At 39.6% G+C, this 20,264-nt stretch overlaps 1 protein-coding gene across 3 annotated transcripts in view; it reads right to left on the bottom strand.

Moving 5' to 3' along the window:
* Positions 1-860: 860 nt before the first annotated feature.
* The window catches only part of LOC103051536 (adenosine receptor A1-like), an 82,745-nt gene continuing 63,341 nt past the window's right edge, over positions 861-20,264 (bottom strand). The window contains exons 2-3 of one of the 3 annotated variants that reach the window (XM_088153210.1): positions 15,758-15,831; positions 861-3,377 (exon numbers count right to left, since the gene is read on the bottom strand). In XM_088153210.1, the coding sequence (XP_088009336.1) occupies positions 2,753-3,377; positions 15,758-15,831 (699 nt within the window). In that variant the 3' untranslated portion in view covers positions 861-2,752. The remainder of the gene's footprint in view (positions 3,378-15,757; positions 15,832-20,264) is intronic. The other 2 variants (XM_088153209.1, XM_088153208.1) reach the window with 2 other exon arrangements.

The following is a 20,264-nucleotide window of genomic DNA, read 5'->3' on the forward strand; positions in this document are numbered from 1 at the left end:
TTAGATAAGAACTCTTGCTGAAGTATTTTTAAGCTGGTGTTAGACTATTTCTCTTTTTTCTCCACTGAAAAAAAAATGAGATTCCAGCAAATCTCAGAACACAGGACTACTTTTTTCATGAATGCCACAGACATTTATTAAGCTGGTAATCATATGGAAAGGAAGTTTGGGACAGTGGTGCTATGATATGCGCACTGTTGAAATAGGAGTACTTCCAAACAACCTTGCAAGTGGAAGCAGAAAGCTATTGCTTGTTAACTGGACCTCTAGTCCTTGACCATGGCAGCTTCTGGGCCTTTCTTTCTTCACACTGCTTTACGTTTGCATAGTATGCTGGTCTTGGTGGTAGAACTTCTGTTTGAAAGTAGCTTGGGGAAACTGGGGTTCCACAATGATCAATGTGGAGGTCAATAATCAACTGATGTATTCTTTCAGAAGTTCCTTTCCTGCCTTTTAAAGGACAGTAGGGTATGATGTTTTGTAGCAGGAGGCAAGGAAAGAAAGGGGTAGGAAAGGTTATTTATTTTCAGTAGAAGCAAAGCAATACATACGAGGCAGCCGTCATTGATTATACGCTCTGTGAGCTAATGTTCTTCAATTTTGTAGAAATGATAATTTTGTAATCTGTAGGTCAGTCTAGTCTGCACTAGGCAACTGTACTGCTCAAATTGCTAAATAGAATTGTTTTCAGGATATCAGTATAATACCTCTGACAAAAGGAGAGGAAAATCTACTACCTAGCTATACTGTTAATTAATCTACATTAGGTTCAGCAGTGCATGCACTCAGCACATTCAACATTAAGACTGGAACAAACTAATAAATGAAACACAAGCCACAATCAACTTCTTGGCCTGGTCCTGGGTAGGTTTCTTGTTTATGTCAGTTTTTTGAACTCACTGATATTACTTGATCTGACAGTTCATTATCTAGCCTGGTGTCTTAATATCTATAGATTTTTTTCAGGGCCTGAATCCTCCTCCTCCTCAAGAAAGCTACTGTAATGTATGTTCTGTTCTACTTGTTTAGATGTTCCTCCCAGGTGGGAAAGGTGAATTTAATCTCATTTGCATGACTAGATCAGTTACATGCTAAATTTCAGACCTCACCATGCTAGGGCAGGGAAGAGAAGGATTTATTTTTTTATCTGGGAATGAAGAATCTGTTGCCCTCTTGCTGCTGGACTCTGGCATAGCCAATTATCCAGGATGATCAACATTGTAATCCAACATCTAGAGTGGAGGACCTGCTTCTTCCAGTTATTTATCTCTAGGAAGCTCACAGGAACAAATCAATACTATTTAAAAATTGCCCTGAATACAAGTTTAACTGCAGTCATGATGTATGTATTTAACAAAGTGAAGGTTTGTATTATCACTTGGCAAAGTGAGATGTCAAGACAAAGGTGGCAGATTTGAAGCACATTAAATGACAGCAAATAGTCAAATAATTTAACTTAATATTCTCTCATTTTTGGACAGGCATTTTATCCTTAGATGCCAAACTGTCCTTAGAACTGTGCACAGCCAATTTGCTATAAGTTGCATTGCTGTAATGACCAATAAAGAAGGAAGTTGAAATGAAAACTTAAATAATTTCTTCATCAAGGGCTACTAGATATGGGTAGCAAAAGTCCATATGATTACTAAATGGCAGCAAAGAGACACAGAAAACTAACTAAGTGGTATTCATTTATTTATTTAGGCTTATATGTCACTCCAGTCGATAACAGCTCTGCATGGTTTACATTCCCAGTACTAAGATAAAAATGCAATCAATTCCAATTATTTAAACTTACAAAAAGTCTCAGTAACCCACAGTCAACTGGCACTGCTTCTACTCAGGACCATCACAGCTTACTTGTCCACAAAGATCCTCTAGGAAATCCAGGTCTTAATAGATATCAGCAACTGCAACAAGGATGGGTCAACACTATCTTCAGGGATACACTGTTCCAGAGGAGGGGAACCACCACAGAGAAGGTTCCTGCTCTGGGTCTTTGATGGTGAAATTCCCTAGGAGTCAGGATTTGCGGAGTGCCTTTCCTATTGAATCTCACTGAGTTGGCAGAACCCACTGTTGTCTAATATTCAACTGGATTTTTGCAGACGTAGTAAATTAATAATAGGTATAATCTGGGATTATATATGCAAAGATTATGGCAGCAAGAAAAAAAATCACATAATACTTAGTAGCACCTAAATTAAGCTTGTGACTGGCACTGAGCTGCTGAGCATATGAGAATATGAATTGCCCCTCTGATCTTGCTCATACAAAAACTTATTAGTTATTATATTTGTCAGTATTAAATATAGGTAGTGGCCATATTTTATAACCATTGAACACAAGGTTTTTCTCCACATTTCCTTTATTCCTCTGGATTCTCCTATTATGACTATTGAGGACTTCAACATTTGAGTCACTACAGTATATTGCAAACCCCCACAGGAAAAGCAGATTTCCACAAGAAAATCACTGAGATTCATTTCCTCTTTATTGGAATGAAAGATATGTCACATCTTTTTGTTGGTATAATTTCCCTTTAAATGTGTAAATATGTGTCAATTTAAGAACAGGTCATAGAATACCAAGTGGTACAGTGAATATTACTAGTAGAAGTAATAAATAGTATTTGTGGGTGCCTCTGAGCTTTGCCTGCTCCACCCAGGTCACTTGGACAATGAAAGGAATGTTTATAGATCCTCCTGTACAGTATGAAGGCTGCGGCCCCAAACACCCCAGTCCATAACTCCTAAATAGCAATGTCAGTGTTAACAATATTATTTGCATTCTTGTCCACTTTGCAATAAAAATACTGGTTCCAGATTTGCAGGAATGTGGTCCTGAATTTTTTAATCCTAAATGCATAAACAATAGGGTTCATGGCTGAATTTCCATGAGTCATAAATACAGCAATAGAGGTGAGGGCGCTCGGGGTCTCGCATGTGGAGCAGAACAGGTGGATACAGTTACAAGTGTGCAGAGGGAGCCAGCTGAGAGCAAAAAGGAATAGCACCAAGGCAAGAGACTTGGCGATTTGCAGTTCCTTCCCATAATATTTTTCTGGGTATGCTGAGTTGGATCCAACCTTTTTGTTGAGCTGCTTACGAATAATTTTGAAGACCTCCAGGTAGATGATGAGCATAAAGACCAGTGGAGGCAATACCCACACGAAGAAGTTGAAATACACCATGTACTCCATGCTGATGACATTTTCAAATTGGCAAACCACAGTATCTGGTTGGCTGGAGTTTGACTCTTGCTGTTCCTTCAGTTTGTTCCAGCCAAACATCGGAGTGAGCCCCACAAGGAAGGAGATCAGCCAGCAGCATCCAATAGCAACCCCTGCACGTTTGGGGGTCACCACACTCTTATAACTGCAGAAAGAAAGAATAAAACGTATATTGTGGCATTACAGACACAGCTACGCTTGCATCTCTGTTTACTTCTCACAATATTCTAAGGGGCACCATAGCACCAATGTACCATGCAATGGGTCCAAGATGTAATCCTCCAGATTTTAGTAAAAAGGTAAGATACCAGGTTTTGAAAAAAAAACCCTTTTTTTCTGCTTGATATTTTTGAGAGTCAGTGCCACCATGAGCATACAATCCTGAGGAAGTAACAGGTGTTTGATTAAATATAAAGCAACTTCTATATTCTAAAAAGTAAAGAAAAAAAATTCAAGGCAAATTTATCCCCAGTAATTTAACTTCTTTGCAAGTATCACATATAAGAGTATTTTTCAAAATATTTTATTATTTATGTATTGAAAATGTTTTCTTTATTTTAAGATGATAAAATAAGTATTTTTCAAAATACTTGGATTGGATCTACACTGTGATAGGAATAGGCAATGTGCAGCCTGTCCATTGATCTGGCCAGCATGACAAGTGTTCCACAATCATGGGAGAAGAATATGGAGAGACACACGTTGCTCACCTCTAGCTTATGTGCAAGTAGACCAGAGGAAAAAGATTATATCAAATGAATAATCTTTCCACTTCATATATTGCTTTCATTCTCTCCTTTTTAGGAGCTCATCATATTACATTGTGGCAATAAAGACAGTGAAATGTAGTTATTTCTCCACCTACTGTGTCCACCAAGACCATCCAGTGACCCTTTTTAGGGTGACTCTTTCCTTGCAGGCGAAGAATGAGTCTCAGGAATATCTTCAGGGCCACTACGAAAAATAACTATATGGCAGATAGTTGCTTAGATCTGCTCAGAGTTGGACTCTGTCTAGGCAAGTCAGATGAAGTGGACGGGGTCCTGTGCACCCAGCTATGTGCTTCTTAGAGCTATGTCCCTCCTGAGTCCCCGAGGCTCTCTGGGAGGCGATATGTGGTTGGGTCCCTACAGAGCCTTTTGGAACCTCATCAAGGTTGGAACCACCCAGAATCACAATTTCTGAGTTGGGCGACCATATAAATCAAATAAATAAATAAATTCTGTCCCACAAATTGCTCCACACATTGAACAAATATTGTGTGAAAGCATTAAACCTACAAATTCTGCCATTTAAAACCTTGTTCTTACATCTGTGCTTAATCCCAGAGGTAATGGATCTCCTACTGGAAGAAGAAATGCAAAACAAAACATTAATTAGTTTTTAATCTCACCCAAGCCATGGAAAAGGACTCTCTGAAAGTCCTGAACAAGGGGGGAAAAAAGAAGTGAAAGAAATCCTTTCATTAGAAACAAAGTTGTAAAAATGCACTATATTTGAGTTTTTAAAGCAGGATATATTGTCATTTTTAATAAAAGTGTAGTGAATGATAAAGATGCCACTAATGCAATGTACAAGAGAAAAATATCAAAGAAAGAAAAAGCTATCCTTAATAGTGAAAATAGTTTGGAAAAAAAAGCAGTCTTACCACAAAAAGTAAATCCAAACATCCACATTAAGGCACCAGCATTATTAGGTGGACTGAAGAGTTACAAAGAGTGTGCACAATTTGGTTTCTTATAACTGGATTTTATATTTCCCAAAATGGGGGACCAGAAATTATTTGTTTCTTTTTTTTCTCCAATTTAGGAAGCTTCTAAATGTGGCAAAATCCCGTTTGTATCATCATAGGCTACTCCTCTATTTCATCCCAGATATGACTGTCATATTTAATTTTTTTAAAAAGAGGATACTCCAGAAAGACATGTCAAGCCCCAAACATCTGGGCAAGATCAAGAAATTAATCAGACAGACTTCAGTAATGTATCTTGAAAGCTGCTCTTGGGTTAATAAAGAATCTTGAAACCATCAGGAGGAACCCTCATTCATTCATTAAGACAGAGTTTCTCTGAATGATTTGAAGTGATTGATTCTAAGCTTTCTGCCACCTGGACCAGGTTGCTGATAAGCCCTCAACAGCTCCCCTTCTGTCTCTTGATTACTCTTGATCTAGTTTCTCTTCCATTACTTTTCCAGCCTCCCCACAATCTCTCACAAAAGGGTTGTTTCTTCTGATGAAATTTTCTCAAAACAGTCCACAATCATTTATTTTTGCTCCCTCCCTCATCCAGCACACGTTCTGTCCTTCAAACACCTGAGTACCTAAAGAAAGAGATCCACTGAACAAGACTTTCAGTTCTATGTCTCCTCCATGGGAGCATTCTTCCTCTAAACTCAAACTAAAATATACATCTGAATAATAAGTGAAAATTCTATGGGGCTGAAGCTGTGCTCAGCGTTGTCAGAACTATATATAAATGGTGTGCTAGCCTGGAGGCTTTCTGAAGACTTCATTAGCAATTCAGTGTAAACATTTTTTTGCATTAGCTAATGAACCAGCTACATTTATAAGCAAACCACACCAGCATATGTAATCAATGAGAAAGGAAAGGAAAAGAAAATCCAAACAAAATGCTTATTAAACAGCTACATGTACTTTTCCATTTGGCTTGCAACAAAATTAAAAAATAACAACAACCTGTGAGTTATTTTGATCTTTGTTGACCTTTTTTTTTAAAACACACACTGCTCAATCACTTTCATTTTCTTAAAAGCTAGTCATTTTTCTTCATGTGCTACCCATTTAATTCTAGCATTTCCCTGCAATCTATTACCATATTATGTGAAATCAGAAGGGATTGTTATGAATTTATTTATTCAGCAAATTTGTATGGCCACTCATCTCATATACATGACTCTGAGTGGCTAACAATTACAAACAAAATAAAAATAGTATAAAACAGCCAATTTTTTTTTTTAAAAAAACACATCAATAGCATAGAATAGCTGCTGAGAACATTTAATGTCTCACATACAAATCAACCATGAAACCGGCTCACCCATACTGCCAGGGCTACAGAAGGATGGCAGAACCAGGTTTTTAATGCCTTGCGAAAGGCCAGCAGAGTTGGCAAGTCTAATCTCAGGGGGATGATATTCCAGAGGGCAGGCACCATGGCAGAAAAGGCTCTCTTCATGGGTCCTGCCAGATGGAATTCTCTAGCGAGTGTTCCTCAACCTTGGCAACTTTAAAATGTGCGGACTTCAACTCCCATGCTGGCTGGGGAATTCTGGGAGTTGAAGATCAACATCTTAAAGTTGTCAAGATTGAGAAACCCTGCTCTAGCAGATAGGACCCAGATGATACCACTCCTGCATGATTTACTTATTTTCTAATACTTGAGGATCCCCCATATTTGAGATATGATTTGAGATTAAAAACAAAACCAAAAAAATAAAAATAAAAATCAGGGGCTGAAGTTGGAAAGCAACATTCCCAACAGCTGATTTAAGTTAGAGATTTTATTTTAGAGTGACAAAAGAACCCCAAGGGAATGATACCAGGTGGCTTTCCATAATGTTATTCCTTTGGTTTCATTTTTAGTTTAGAGAATTCCACAATGCATTGGCTGTCTCTGTAGTTTTCATAGCTATAAAGCCTCAGCAGCTATTCTAATTTTGGGGGTGTTGGAAAATGGCAGGAAAGGATGAGGACACTGCCCATCCTCCATTGTCAACAGGTCAGAGGAGGCAAGGCTACATCAGGGGTAGCCCATCTTTTGGCAGCAAGAGCCTGAATTTAAACATGTGGCAGAACGGAGGTAGAGAGAATAAAATAAGGGTACAAAATGGATGGGGTCATGTCATGCATGCAAGTGGAACTAGAACTGGGAGGGGTCTACATCTGGGGAAGGAACAAAGTTTATTTCTTTAATTGGACTTATACTACCATGTCTGTTGGTTTCCTGCATCAAAATATAGGTGTAAACAAGGTATTTCTGAGGGGTACAAAGAAAAGGCATCAGGAATTACATTTGATCCTGAAGGTGCACCATATATGATAAGAAGCCCAGATTATGTTCAAGAAGTGCTGGAAGATGATCTCACAGAGGAGCAGCCAGGGAGAGCTCCACAGCCAGGCAGAGCAAAGCAACTTTGCCGAGTATCCTACAGTTTTGACACTACTCTTGGTGCTGATGTTTGGATTTCAGTTCCATCATCCCCACCCAGCACAATCAGATGAGAGGGGTTGATGTCCAACCTATGTGATGGTGCTGTACAATGGAATCTCTTGAGGCTTATGGGAGTGAAAGAATTGTAGTTCCCAATAAGCACTAAAATAAGCAAACTGAAAGCTGGATGGGGTCAAGGCTACCCAGACAAGTTTGCTGCCAACAACAGTCTCCTACAGCTCAGAGATCACTCTGTGCAGTGCAAAAGGCAGGATGCCACCACCACTGAGAAAGAGAGGAAGTGCAGAGCTGAAAGTTGCTGGCAGAGCAGCTAGCTCCAGATGGCTCAAGAAAGTAAGCTAAGCCACATGTAGGAGGAGAGGAAAAAAAGCCTTTAAAAAGAGCAAAATTATTTCCACACCTTGCAAACAGTTTTCACACTCACTTCTGTGAAAATGCTTTAAATGAGGCAGGGAAAAAAAAGGCACACAAGGAGCCAGTTACAGCTAAAAAATACTGTTCTTCACTCCCCACCATCTGCTATAGTCCTGTTTACTTTCTGAGAAAACTGAATTCCCAGAATGCAATGGTCTGGCAAATCTAGCATAACCATAATGAGGTGACAAAGAGCAATTATTCTGTGGCCCTCTCAGATGTGGCTTCTTCAAGGCAAATGCTCATTCATCCCACCAAGACAGAAGATGATCTCACAGAGGAGCAGCCAGGGAGAGCTCCGCAGCCAGGCAGAGCAAAGCAATCAGCAAACAGTCTTCCTTCAGCTCAAGGCAGGGCTTTATGGAAGAACAATCCATTCTAAAGCCTGCAACAAAAGAGAATGGGAATGGATTTTCCACCTTGCCAAGTGCCAGGCCTAAAGCAGCAAAAGTCAGAGCTTTCTTTAGCAGGGTCAACATCTATTAGCTATGCCAAGCTGCCATGCTTCATCTCAGCAAGGTGCTCTGCATCGTGGAGGCAATGCTGGTCTTCCCTTGGAGGCCTGGAGGCAATGCTGTGTCCCTCACTGAGATCCTTTATGTTGCTCAGAGACCTCATCTTGGCTGTTCCAGTAGCCAGAAGAGATTTATAACTATTATAATCACACATAGCCATTGCATGAACAGAATGATCCTAAAAATGGAGATGGAGAGGCATGCGGGTGCTTGGCTACACCACAAGTCAATTGAACAAGGCTGGGCTACTCAGGAGTAACCTGTTGACAGAAACTAGGCCTGATCAGGGCCAACTGTGCTCAGATGGGGTCAGAGGCTTCTAGTATTGAGGGAGCGGCCTCGGCACAACAAAGCAGGTGGAACAAGTTGATTAGTGGGGAATGTGCCTTGACTCCCAGTCTAACAACCTGCTTGCTAGAAGATACCCCTTCCATCTGACTTTTGTTTGTCTCTGGATCTCTCCTTTTGTTACTCATTTGGATGGTGTTTCTTAGCAAGTTTGCTCTTGTATTCTGACCTTGGGCTGAATTTATGAGGACGGAATTAGCTTGACAGATTTAATGCCATAATAACCCAGAGAAAGAGTAATAGTGCAGAGAAACCATTTATAAGGCCAGGACATCAATATTTTTGCTGTGCACATTCCCCCAATCTTCTCCCCACCCCCTGATTTATCAGTGCTCAGTTCGGGGCACTTCCTTTCCACTCCCATGAAGCTACTTGAAACTGACCCTCAATCAATAGCAGCAGTCAAGGTGAGGGGGGTCAAAATGGCCAAGATGGCAGAGCAGTGTTGTGATGTAAGGCCTGTCCCTATGGTACATGCACTGACATTGCATACACATGCTAAAGACATGGGGGTTGCATCATGGCTCTGCTCTGCACCTGGCTGTTTTAGGCCTCTTCCACAGATACTCCTGCCCTCGGTTACCTTTAATTCTGCTAATCTTGAAATGCAAGAGAACACCATGACCCTATTAGTGCTTGCCTGCTTTTCTCCAGATGAACAGCAGCAGAGTGCAAAGAACACCATCTGAGCAACTACTGGTTATAGTTAACCAAAATCTCCTCACCATTCCATAGAAAAAAGAAATAAATTGCTAGCATCTATCCACCCCCTTGTTTTTCAGCATGTGTATTTCTGTCCATTTGTTTGGTGATTTGCAAAAACCAGAAGCTGCTTTGTGAGGAAAGGTTGCTTGTAAAGAATCTAAGCAAAAGTTTCCTAGACCCCTTGCTGCTATTCTTATTGCATTTAAAGGCCTCTGTGAGCTGTGAAGATGAAATGACAGCATGTCAGCAATTTTGTAACTAAAAGTTCTTCCCAATAGCTGTGACCATGTTGCAAATTGCTATGGCGGTTGGATTGGAGAAGCTGTCTTTACACACATGGGAGAAGATGATCTATAATGCTGTCACCTTCCAATCAATGGATTTTTTAAAAAATGCTTCCCATGTTTTTTTTCTCAGCCATGAATTAAATGTTCTTTTATCTCAAAATGAACATTAAAACACCCCAGACCCAAACACTTTTGCATTTAAAGGCACTTCTTGTAGTTCTAAAGATTTCAGATTAATATCTTGATCAGCTGCAAAGAGATTTTGCTCATTTTTTAGGGTTTAAAAGGAAAGTCATGGTATTCTGTGATTCAAATGGCTTTCAAACCAGTTCATGTGTTGAGCTGCAATTAATTGTCCTGTTGATGGACTTAGAGGCAACCCTGGCCAGCTTTTTGCCAATTTCCAATGTCTGAGCAGCTTCACAACAGACTGTCATTGCATTCCCCCATAGTATTTTGCTTCTTAGCCAACGTCTCAGTCTCCTGCTAAATCTGTGTTTAAAAACCAGGCCTAGTAGTCCTTCAAGGCAGTGGTGAATCCATGTATATAAGGAGCCTGCACAATGCCTGACTGATGCTTTCCAAAGAGATGGTCAAGCATTACACAGGCAGATGCTGCTGTGGAAGCCTGGTATCGGTTCTCTCCTACAGTCCGGATCAAAATGCCATGTCAGCAGCAGCCTAACGTAACCAATAAGAGCTGGGCAGATACCAACCCATGATCATGTTTTCAACTAAACCTTAGAGAAAGCACTGCAGATCATGTCCACACCAAGGTTTTCCCATGAGAAAAGAGGAAACATTATTTTTAACCTGGCACAGCTCAAGATAAATTTAAGCTGCCTCTGTGGTGGACTGGATATGAAAGACATATCATGAAGTCATGACTTTTAAAAACTGTTAGTGGGGCATCTTGGTGCTACAGTTATGGGAATGTGAGGATGAGACTTAAGAGTTGGAAATCCTGTCTAACTAGAAGAGGCAGTGAAACCTAAGATGCATATGAATACAATACGGCTTTATTCAAATTACCTTCACAATTCTTACAATGACTTCTATCTGCCCTGGCAAAAATGTCTACCACATCCTACTCTGACTTAGAGTGACTGAAGTTATGGGTGGCTAGTACTCAAAACATATTTGGTATCCTCTGAGGATGCTCCAATGTGGATAAGTAGCAGCAAAGGTAGAGAAACATATATGACACCAGAATCCCCAAGCACTGGGACTGCTACAACCTTCTCATGAGGCTCTTCTTCTCAGAAACAAAACCTGCAGTACACTGTGTCAAATCAGAAATGAGCAATATTGATGTCTGAAACCGAGTTCTGAAACTTAAACTGAGAAACTGAGTGCTGAAATTTGTCTTTCAATTTCCAAAGAAAGCAGTTACCACTGAAAGAAGATTCTGTTTTCTTCCTCATTTTCACAGTGCTTTCAAATGTCTTTTAGTTATGTTTCGGCATGTACTTTATTCTTGTATGTGCAGTTTTCTGCTGCTCATATTTCAATCACTCTACAGCCCCTTGGCTGCTCATACATCCTAATCTGAAAAGATTGCATGAAAGGAGTTATGACATAATGCCTAGCCTTGAAATTTAATTGTAAAGTGGGGGGGGGGAGGAAGCTACATTTCTCTGAAAAATATTAGCAGTGGAAAACTCACACACTCACAACTTGAAACTAAAGAAATTGCCAAACCTCAACTTCACTCTTGTGAGAAGTTTACTGAATTTTTTCTTTGGGAAAAAAGAAAGTAATTTCTTTCCCATTAAACTGAGAATAGGAAAGTAAAATTCAGAAAATATTTATGGTATAGCACTATAATAAAGGAATATAAAAGGATATCCATGAAGCATGGAAGTAAATGAATTGGCATCAAGAGGGAATCTTGCCAGAGTTTCTGGCACCTGATTTAATTGCTCCCTTGCTCAAAATCTTCCCACTCTCACAGGGAGAGGTCTTATCAGTTTTGTACTTGGGCTTTTCAAGGGAAAATGGCAGTCCATCCATGTTTTCTCAGTGAAATTGGGCATTAGGATCAGTGATTTGCACACCAGTGAACAGCATGAAGTTGGAAGGGTCTCCAATGATTTTTTGATCATCGGGTTCTCTTTTTTCAGGTGCACAGAGCTGATCCATCCATCTTTAAGTTGCTATAAGATTTTAGAATTTCTTTTGATTAAGAAAATGAGAGGAGAACCACTTATTCTATTGGCTGATTTCAAAAAGTTAAACTCTTGGTGGCTTCATGGACATATCCATGTTGGGTTTTTTGGTATAACAATAATAATTTATTAAATTTATATGTCACCCAACTGCCAGTAACATTGGGTGGTTTACAATTTTAAGAACAAAAATCAATACAAAAAAAAACCACCCCATTTTTTTGAAATGAGCCAAGGTTGGTTAGGGACCTATATATTATGTAAACCTTTGAAGGTTCACTTCACCAATGCTTTGAGTGAAGCATCCTTTCAGAGTCACTTCTCAAAGTAATGTGGCCCTCACATGTCTAAACACAATGTGATGGCCATGGTGCTTCATTTCACCTGACCTTCTTGCTTCCAACTTCCAATAATGGAACACTTAGAGGAAGTTACACAATTTGGAAATGGTAGACTTTTGAGGTGACATGATTTGCTGCCCTGAGTGCTTCACATCACTTGTATAATGCAAACTCTTCTATGAAGCAAACCTCCATAGATCTAGTCTATATATTTCTGACTATCAAAAGCCCACTGATTATTCCTTCCTTGGCCTTTCTTATGTATTTCCCTGAAACACCTGTGAGAGCATGAAGCAAACAGGAGGCTACATTGGATTGGCCACTGGTGTAGCTCAGTATAGGGATTCTTCTGGCAGCAAGCATCCTCAGCATTTATTTAAAAAATCTATGCTTATTAATAAAGCAAGGAAGTGGAAGTCTGAGGTCAGGTTTGAAGTCCAGATCATCTAAATTATTATTGTAAAGGCAGATAGTGATGCTACCACTTAAAATGCCTTGATTCAAGCAAGCTCTGTCTTTGATCTTGCTCTTCTGAGGCTTCTGTTTCTTCTGTTTATGGAAATTGCAGACCTGCTCAAGAATTCCTCTTTTCATGACTTTTTCCATATTCACCAGGACCTCTCTTTTTCTGTTTTGCCCAGCACAGTAAAAGTGCACAGGACATCTTGGAACTACACATTCCCACATTTCACCTGCTTGTCATAAAGATGGTATGAAGATGTTTAATAAATAGGGGAATCCTTCTAGTTGTGCTGGATAGAAATTCCTTTGAAAAGTATAAGGGACTCCCTATACAAGCTCAATGCCAGGCATCAGCTACATTGTTGACTCTAGTTCTATCTTTATCTCAGATATCTGGAGGGCAATATCTAAGAGCAGATGTTATGGGTAGAAATATTGGCCTAGATCTGTAAAAAGGTTTGGTAAGCCTTTTGAGGTCCTCACTGGATCAGAATGCACATACAGTGGCTATAATATATCTTCTTCCTGTAGTAAGGAAATCCAAGAGGGACATTTAGCTAACTTCCTGAGCAAACACTATTCCCCTACTCCAACCAGGAGGCTAACTACTCAGGAAGGAGCTTGCTGACTGCTTTGGTCTTTGAAGCTTCCTAGGGAAAGCAACTTGGCTCTAGGGGAAGACAAAGAAAAGAGGTCTTTCCAGAAAATCGAATGGACTCAGACTTCCAAATTCAGTAATTAATTAGATTTCATTAGAGTTTTGAATTTATTTTGGTTGTGTTCAAAGTGATTCCTTGACTGATTTCTTTCATAGCGGTTTTCATTTCAAAATGAATGAACCTACTCGTTATACATTTTGTATGAATTTACTCATAGCACATTTAGACTGGCTCTTGAAATCTGCTTTTTTTTCTTTCTCCAAGCCCAATCTCCAGCCTGGTTTCTCTCTGCTGTTTATGTGTTTGCTAATAAAAAATGGGCTTTGCCCTTGTGTGTTTGAATTAACAGAAAGGAGGTAGCATTTAATTTTCCTTGGTGATCTTGGTGGTATGCCTACTCAACATTTGTGAGATCTACTGCATTTCTTGCAGCTTGTAGAAGTGAATAAGACTTGTTCTCTTGGCTCTTGGTTGATAAGGTTTAGCTTGAGGGATTACAGTGACTGTGTGGGTCCAGGAAGTGCTGTGCATTATTCATGTGTGGGCCACCTTCCTAATTCCCTTCTGCAGAACTTCAGTCTTATCAGTTTGTTGGCTCTCAGCCAGCCTGCAGGCAGTTATCAAGTATCTGTACAATCTCTTCTGATCTGGAGAGAGAACTGAGATATTCTATTGACACCAAACCTCTACAGAAGACTATCCCCAGCAGATGGGAAATCACAACTTGAACATCATGGGACAACAAAAATCTTCCACTGCCATTCTCTAAAGACCGAGCTGCAAGTAAGAATGGAACCATCCTAACCCCGTGCTTCCAATTTCCCGTCCGAACTGTTGCTGAGGTATGCCGGGATCAATGATATTGAAGGGACCTTCAGAGATCCAGGAGAATCAGCATGGTAGCATATCCTATGTCTTTTTCTTAGTAGAGATTACTGATCAGGGCCAACAAGGTTGTTTATTGTCATATTCAAGGCTAAAATCAGTCTGTGACAGAGCTGGAGAATTGGCTTCTTCGGACCACAACTGTGGCTGGTTATCACTATCTTCCCTAACACTTTGCTCAAGAAAAAAAATATACTTGCAAAAGGTATGCATTTGCCCCATACCACAGGGTCCAAGGAGATCCTCTTCAAGACAGATCACATAATTACTTTCTCACAGAAGCTGTACAAATTAGAGTGCCTAATTTGCAATGGATACAAATGCCTTTATCTGCAAAATGCATTGCAAACTAATCCCCAAAGGATACTGAATTGTCAGCTCAATCTGCTTCAGGATTAGCCTTGAGCACCCAAGAATGTCTTACTGGGTAAGACTGCACTGAGGATGCAATGGTGCTAAAGAAGCTCCTTTTACTTCCACCTCCACACAACTGGCATGACTGGGCACTCTGATCTCTGTGCAGTCAGATTCACTGCAAGACTCTACTTGTACTCTAGTTGTCTGTCAGTTCAGTTCATCACCAGAAGTTGTTTAGTAAACTAAGAAACTTTCTGTAAGTCCCTTCTCACCACACTGTTCCACAGCAAAACTAAGGCCTCAACAAAATCACCAACTAACAGAATCACCAGCCATTGTGCCTGGAAAAGTCCCCAAGCATTTAGGAATCCTTTATATTAATTTTTGAGATCTGTTACAATAATCTCTCACCTAAAAGGGATCATGTCTGTGACAAATGGGTGTCTCACATACCTCCAGCCATTTGTTCCCTAGCAATCTGCCCTATTCCAAAATTGAATTCAAGAATATGTCCCGCAATAAGTGCTTGGTCTACGATGTTCTAAAACCTGAGTCAATCTTTAGTAGCAAGCTTAAGCACAGATAATTGAAGAATCTCAGGACCTGAGATTCTGCAAGACCACCCCAGAAACTACTTTTCCTAGTTCAGGTAGGGAAGATATTGGGCACCTGTTTGGCATCTGAGACCCAACACCAGTTACAAGCCCTCACAGCCAGTTCCCAGACTTTTTATTTTAGTGAGGTAATATTCCAATACTACTTTGCCCTCCTGATTCTGTGCTATTATTGTCTCATTTTGTGAGTAATTAAGCTTACTCTTCTGAAAAAAAGTATAAACACACTCTTACTTTAAGGAGTGCTTCCTGGATCTGGACAATTATCATCCAGTCACCAGTAACTTTTTCTTTAGCAAAGTGTTAGAAACAGTGCTCCAATTTACCTACAGACAGATGTGAAGAAAGCTGAATGTCTAGATGCATTTCAGTCTCACCAGAGGTCTGGGTACCGCACCAAATAACCTAGTTTGCCCTGATTGTGGTGGGAGAGAGATGGGGAAGTGCTGCCATGTTGAACTTCTTAGATCCCTCAGCAGCTTTTGCTAGTGTTGACCATGATGTCTTACTATAGCAGGAAGTGAAAGCATTGTATTGCAATGGATCTGTTCCTATCAACTGTATGTTAATGACACACCTCTGACCTTCTATTCCATTTGAATCAGGAGATGTTGCACAGGTGTTGAACAGCTGCTTGGAAGTGAAGATAGCCTGAATGAAAAGCAAGACACTAAATTAAAAATGAATGTTAGTAAGGCAGAGGTAGATGGGTGATTCTTGGATTTGGGAGCTAGAAAAGTGGCCTACTTCACTTCTTGTGAAGACACAAATCATTTTGGTAGATCATCACTGCCAAGTCTCAGCAGAGCCAGCCAATCTTTCTTCTAGTGGTCAATCAGAGAGCACCAGAATTGGCCTCCTACCTAGACCCTGCCATGTATTGCTAGGTTTGCAAGAAGTAAAACATTTTTAAAAACATGGGCACTGGTTGACTAGCCACCCTAAAGCCTGAAGCACCAAGGTTAGCTGCAAAGGGAGAAGAAGGCCAAGAAATCATGAGATGGGGATTATTGGGAGTTCTTGCTAGTGGGAAACCAGCCCACTCCTGAGCCCCAAGTAGCAACAGTATCACAAAGCACCTTTTCTTTTTTTATGGCTGACCACTCTGGAATGATCTGCCAACCTTATCCCCTGATATACAATTGATCCTTAGAAAGCCAATGAAAGTCTGGCTCATGCTTGGGCATTGGGGTCAGGATGATTGGAGCTGCCATCTGGAAGAGTGCAATAAATTTGAATTCTAAACACTGAAGGATTGCTTCTATTGGTTTTAAGATACTATATTTATTATTTTATTTATCAAACAAATGTATATGGCAGGACAACTCACACATGGTAATTGCAGCGTATTAATGTACTATACAGTATAAAGCATCACTGTCTCACTAATATTATGCCAAGACTGTTTGGTCTCTTGAATTGTATTATATCCACTGCCTCTTTTAATAAGTAACTGCATTTATATCTTTGTTCCTAAACATGCATTAGTTCGCATTGTGATTAGTACTTGTTGATAATCACGCACAGTTCACTTTGACACTCTGAACTTTCTAAAGCTTGTTAGGACATGGTTTATATAGAGAGCCTTCCCGAATTTATTGCCTGCCAAATGTGGTAATCATCAACTTCTGTAAGTTCCAGCTAACACCTTCTGACATGTTGTCTGGGAATTATGGAGTTGAACTGCAACACATCTGGAGAGTATCAGGTTATGGAAAACTACTGTAAAGGAAAAGAGGGACATTAATTTCCATCCATTAGCTTCATTCTTCTGGAAAACAGAGAAAAAGAAATGATAGATGTTAATCTTACACAGATACCTCTGTATTTCTCTTCTGGGATCCACACTGGCATCTTGCTCAGTCTGAGTTTTCCTGCATTCATTTTGTTCTTTAATATGTATTTAAAATAAGGAATTGATATATAACCATATATAAAACTAGTGTATAGAAAAGGAACCCAATGCAATATTTTGAATAGGAAAGATTAAAGAAAAACATGAATAAATTTACAGAAACAACTAAGATACTGAGAGAGAGATGTAAGTTGATTGCAATTATTGGTAAACAAAAAACAAAACAAAACATTTTTTAAAAAAAATTTGTAGGTCCAAAAACAAACCCAACAGAGTTTTGCAGGACTGTTTCTTACAGTGAATGAAATGACATCTTAAAATTTGGATGAACACTGGGACAACTGTCAGATAAAAATATTATAAATGTTAATATGATTGTATTAACTGATACTTAAATTTACATTGGCATTTAAAAATAAGACTAAAGGTCTTTCCACATTCAGCTAATTAGAGCCTAATCATCCTCATCTGCATAAGAATTTGATGTTTAGTTATCAAGCCAGAATTAAATATATTACTATTTCCTAGAAATAATCTGCCGTTCAGTACCACACATCCCGCTAATTCTCACCAGTTGGATATGGAAAACACCTTTCCTTCCTCTGCCATGAAAAACAATAGTAAACTCCGTCTACAGTCCAGATATAACCTCTACCTGTGCTACACTGGAATAAAACTTGCAAATACGTGCACTGAGCAACATTTCTTTAGCTAGAACCACAATTATACAGAAGATAGCAACTGCCTTATGGCTAACTGCACAGGAAGTCTGTTTAAGAGAAGATCAAGGCAACTAAACATTCAAAAAGGAAAATGTAGCTGCTGGTCATCCCTGAGGCCAAAGAGAAGCACTCCAAATGTTTCTCTTTCTCCCATTTGCTTTTCATGAAGGGCCCTGCTCAAAAATTGATAACTAGCAGAAGGCTTTTGATTTTTGGCTAAGCTGCTCCTGGAATGACTATGGCCTTACAAGCTCAGAGGTCAAGAGACTGAATCCCTTTCTTATGGGTTGGAGCTCCCAATCACAACTGCTGAATATCTGGGGCACTGTCTGCCACCACTGGGGAAAAACACACATAAAAACAGCCATCCCACCCCCACCCCAACTTACCACAGTTTAAAAAGCAAACTAAAACTTTCCCCCAAACTTAGGAGACTGCAGATATCACCCTCCCAAATGGTTTCTTCATCCTTCTAATTGCTCAATTGCAGGATTTTTGCACTGTGCTTGCCTAGTTCATGCAAGCAAATCTATGCCAGAAAGAAACTGTTTCTAAATTTTAACCTAACCTATGTTCCAGAATCCAGACACACAAAAATGCATTACAAGTTAATTTCCATTGTGAAGGAGTTCATCACAACCATGTTTTACACAAATAGAATCAATCAAGGGTATTGGCATCGCTATTTTGGTGCCCCCCCCCGATAATCTTTTTTGGCTGCGGATAGATGCACTCAGACAATCAGTGACATCTTGCCAAAAATGGGTAGGATCAGCCTAAAACTAGATTTGGTTTAATGTAAGTGTATATATGTAATTAAAAGTTAAAATTAATTAAAAATTAAACTGAAATAACTAATTAATATTTTAACTCACTATATACATGAGTTAAAAACAGCTAATTTCTCCTTTCCAGCAGATAGTGAACGTACAGCTGGGTTGCAACTTCTGAAGGGACCCTGGGAGGCAGCTTCTAAGGGTTTTTTGGGCTGCTTGTGCTTTTTTCCTATCATGGTAACTCTAAGGATTAATCTCTAAAGAGGGCAGTTAAAAATAGAAGAGGTGGCACAATTTGTTACAGGAGAATGGTTCCCACCTCCTCATTCCAAATGGACTGCTCCAAACATCTTGAATGACAGCTCTGGCACCAGTACCACTAGTCTGGCTCTAGTCTCTAAGGAAATGTCTTGTCTGCCAAAGGGTTCATAGGTATAATTGCCAATTTGTTACTAAGAATGCAATCAATTAACACTTTGCTCCCAAGAAAGTTCCTTTTGATTAAGTACAAAATTCATTGGACCTGTAGGGTTGTATCTAACAGAGTTGGGAAATCTCTCACAAAGCCCCAAAGGGCTGGTTCTTTTTTACTTGAAAAAGTAAATGTAGCATTCAGCCATCCTATAGTGTGAGCACAAAATCCTGAATAATAGTACGTAATTCAGAATAAAAGAAAAGTGTCACTGTATATTTTTAAAATCTTTTCCCTGAAGTTCATATTACCAGCACAACTATGTCTCCAATGAATCCCCCCTTTCAGCACAGAGAGAGGCAGAATGACTCTAGGGCACTGTTTCTGAACCTCCGCAACTAAAATGTGTGGACTTCAATTCCCAGCATGCTGCCTGGGGATTTCTGGGAGTTGGAGTCCACACATCTTAAAGTTGCTGAGGTTGAGAAACACTGCTCTGGGGGATGCCCAAATGCTTTGACATACCTTGAAAGAAAGCATGAGGGAAGTCATGAGGAAACATACACAGTTTGACCCCTTGGCCCTGTTTCTACAGCATATTGGTGGTTTTACAACCATACAATCATACTAAATCCAAAATCCCTATTTAAAAACCATTTTCTCCAATAAATGCCCAGTATCTAATGAGCACTTGCGCCAGAAGAGTAATGGCAAGCCTTCATTAAATGAATTAGCCTGGCAGGTAGTAGTAGATATGGCCTGGCCAATACAGCCAGTCTCTGGCCAAGTGTTTTGTGCCACTAGTCTTTGGCAGTATAATCAAGATTTTTTTTTCAGCCATTCTTTTCCTCCTGTTCTTTTTCTTGGATGACTAGATATCCAGAACAGGTCAGCTGACTGGGTTTAGATGTTCCAAAAACTCACCAACTGAGTGGAGTTAGTTTAGCCCTGTGTATAACTAGGTCTGTTTAGGACTAAATTTAACTCCCTTAGATTAGCCAATTGGATTAATTGGCCCATGTGTTTTGTTTCCACAACACACTGACCCATTTCAATTGGCAAAGATAATTAAAAAACAAAAAACAGCTTTCATGTTCAGGAAGGATATAACAAAGACAGTACTTGAGTACAATGCAGTCAACGCAGTTGTGGACAACCCTTTAATATGATGGTTATCCATATGTATGCTCCAAACCAACTCCAGAGAAAAGAAGATTGAGGAGTTTTATGTTCAAGTTCAATCTGAAATCAACATAACACTCAAGCAAGATGTTCCGCTTATAGTTGGAGACTGAAATGTCAACATTGGAAACAGTAGC

The sequence above is a fragment of the Python bivittatus genome, unplaced genomic scaffold (genome assembly GCF_059951505.1).
Source record: "Python bivittatus isolate LINGU-HERP-01145 unplaced genomic scaffold, Pbiv_v1 ctg000700_np1212, whole genome shotgun sequence".
In the NCBI taxonomy this organism is placed as follows: Eukaryota; Metazoa; Chordata; class Lepidosauria; order Squamata; family Pythonidae; genus Python; species Python bivittatus.